The 1,315-nt window shown below is 38.6% G+C and overlaps 1 protein-coding gene across 2 annotated transcripts in view; it reads left to right on the plus strand.

Moving 5' to 3' along the window:
- Positions 1–1,071, plus strand: part of TBX2 (T-box transcription factor 2) — a 10,627-nt gene extending 9,556 nt beyond the window's left edge. For both annotated transcript variants that reach the window (XM_044286265.1, XM_044286266.1), the window contains exon 7: positions 1–1,071. This exon is cut by the window's left edge and continues 323 nt beyond it. In XM_044286265.1, the coding sequence (XP_044142200.1) occupies positions 1–118 (118 nt within the window). In that variant the 3' untranslated portion in view covers positions 119–1,071.
- Positions 1,072–1,315: the final 244 nt, after the last annotated feature.

Here is a 1,315-nt window from a genome sequence, read left to right on the forward strand (position 1 = left end):
CTTGTCCCCGAAGAGCTCCATGAAGGATTCCATGAACGAATTACAGAACATCCAGAGACTGGTCAGTGGTCTGGAGAGTCAGAGAGAGGTCTCTCCAGGAAGAGAGACCCCTAAGTGACTGCCACTCTCTGTCAGTCACCTGAGCCACAAGGGCTGAAAAGCACTGGGATTTTGTACAGCACATTATACCTATTTATTGAAAAGGGTCAGCGATCAAAAGACGAGGACTTATACAAGACACACTGAAACCCCACCACCAATTTTGAAGGCCTGGGAGGAATTCTAACACATCTGCTTGTATAAATACATAGAATTATTAATGCAATACAAGGAGACAAGCATACACCTATGGGGACTTCAAGAACTCCCATATAATAGTCATTCTGTGGAAAAGAAGCCCTAGATACAATACTTGGTATGACCTAAGAATGCAGAGACTCAATGCAATTGATGATGGACAAGGGGGAGCAAGAAATTCCTAACATTTTTTCCCGGAGGAGGGGGGGGGGGGGGTATTTCTTTCTATGACTATTGGAGACACTAGAAGTCAAATATGAATGCTGTCTGCATTGATTGTGAAGGCAGGAATCACATAGACAATAGGAAGCTATCGAGATGCCACCTGCAGATAGGTAGACTGCATCCTCCACCCAATCACCAGTCTGGTACATTCCTGGCTGCATACTTACCTGTGTGCCAGAGCTATTTATGAAAAATGTAAATAAGCTAGACGGATCCCAAATATGCAAATTGGTATTAATTTATTCAGAGTTGTACATGGTGTGTACATAATATTTAGAGAAAAATTCATTGCATTTAATTTTTTCCAATTTACATTGATATATATATTGTAAATGAAAACGTATCTAGCTCTTTGTGATTGCAGGAGGTATAATATGGTTTTTTAACTGTGTTTTATTATTTCTTCCCGCCTGCTGGTGTTCGACAATCATGTGCCATCCATCAAAATAATACCCACCATTAATACTGTACAGAGCGGGCATAAAATGCAGGAATAAACCTCAGGTTTTCTTTCTTTTCACTCCAGTTCAATAAATGTTAATGATCACGGACTGTGTTATTTTATTATTGCCGGTAACTCGGGGATCTATCTGTGCAGATTCTTTCTTTCTTTCTTTTTTTTTTTTTTTTTTTTTTAACCCTCACGTCTTTCAATAAAAAAAAAACCTAAAATATGTCTGATCGATTTCAGTCTTTATTTGTTAGAAGTAGCTGAATGTGGACGAATAGATTGTTGGAGAAGAAACCATTTATAGTTCTTTTATTACTGCTGGAGTTATTCTCCATGAATCTA

The sequence above is a fragment of the Bufo gargarizans genome, chromosome 3 (assembly GCF_014858855.1).
Source record: "Bufo gargarizans isolate SCDJY-AF-19 chromosome 3, ASM1485885v1, whole genome shotgun sequence".
NCBI lineage: Eukaryota > Metazoa > Chordata > Amphibia > Anura > Bufonidae > Bufo > Bufo gargarizans.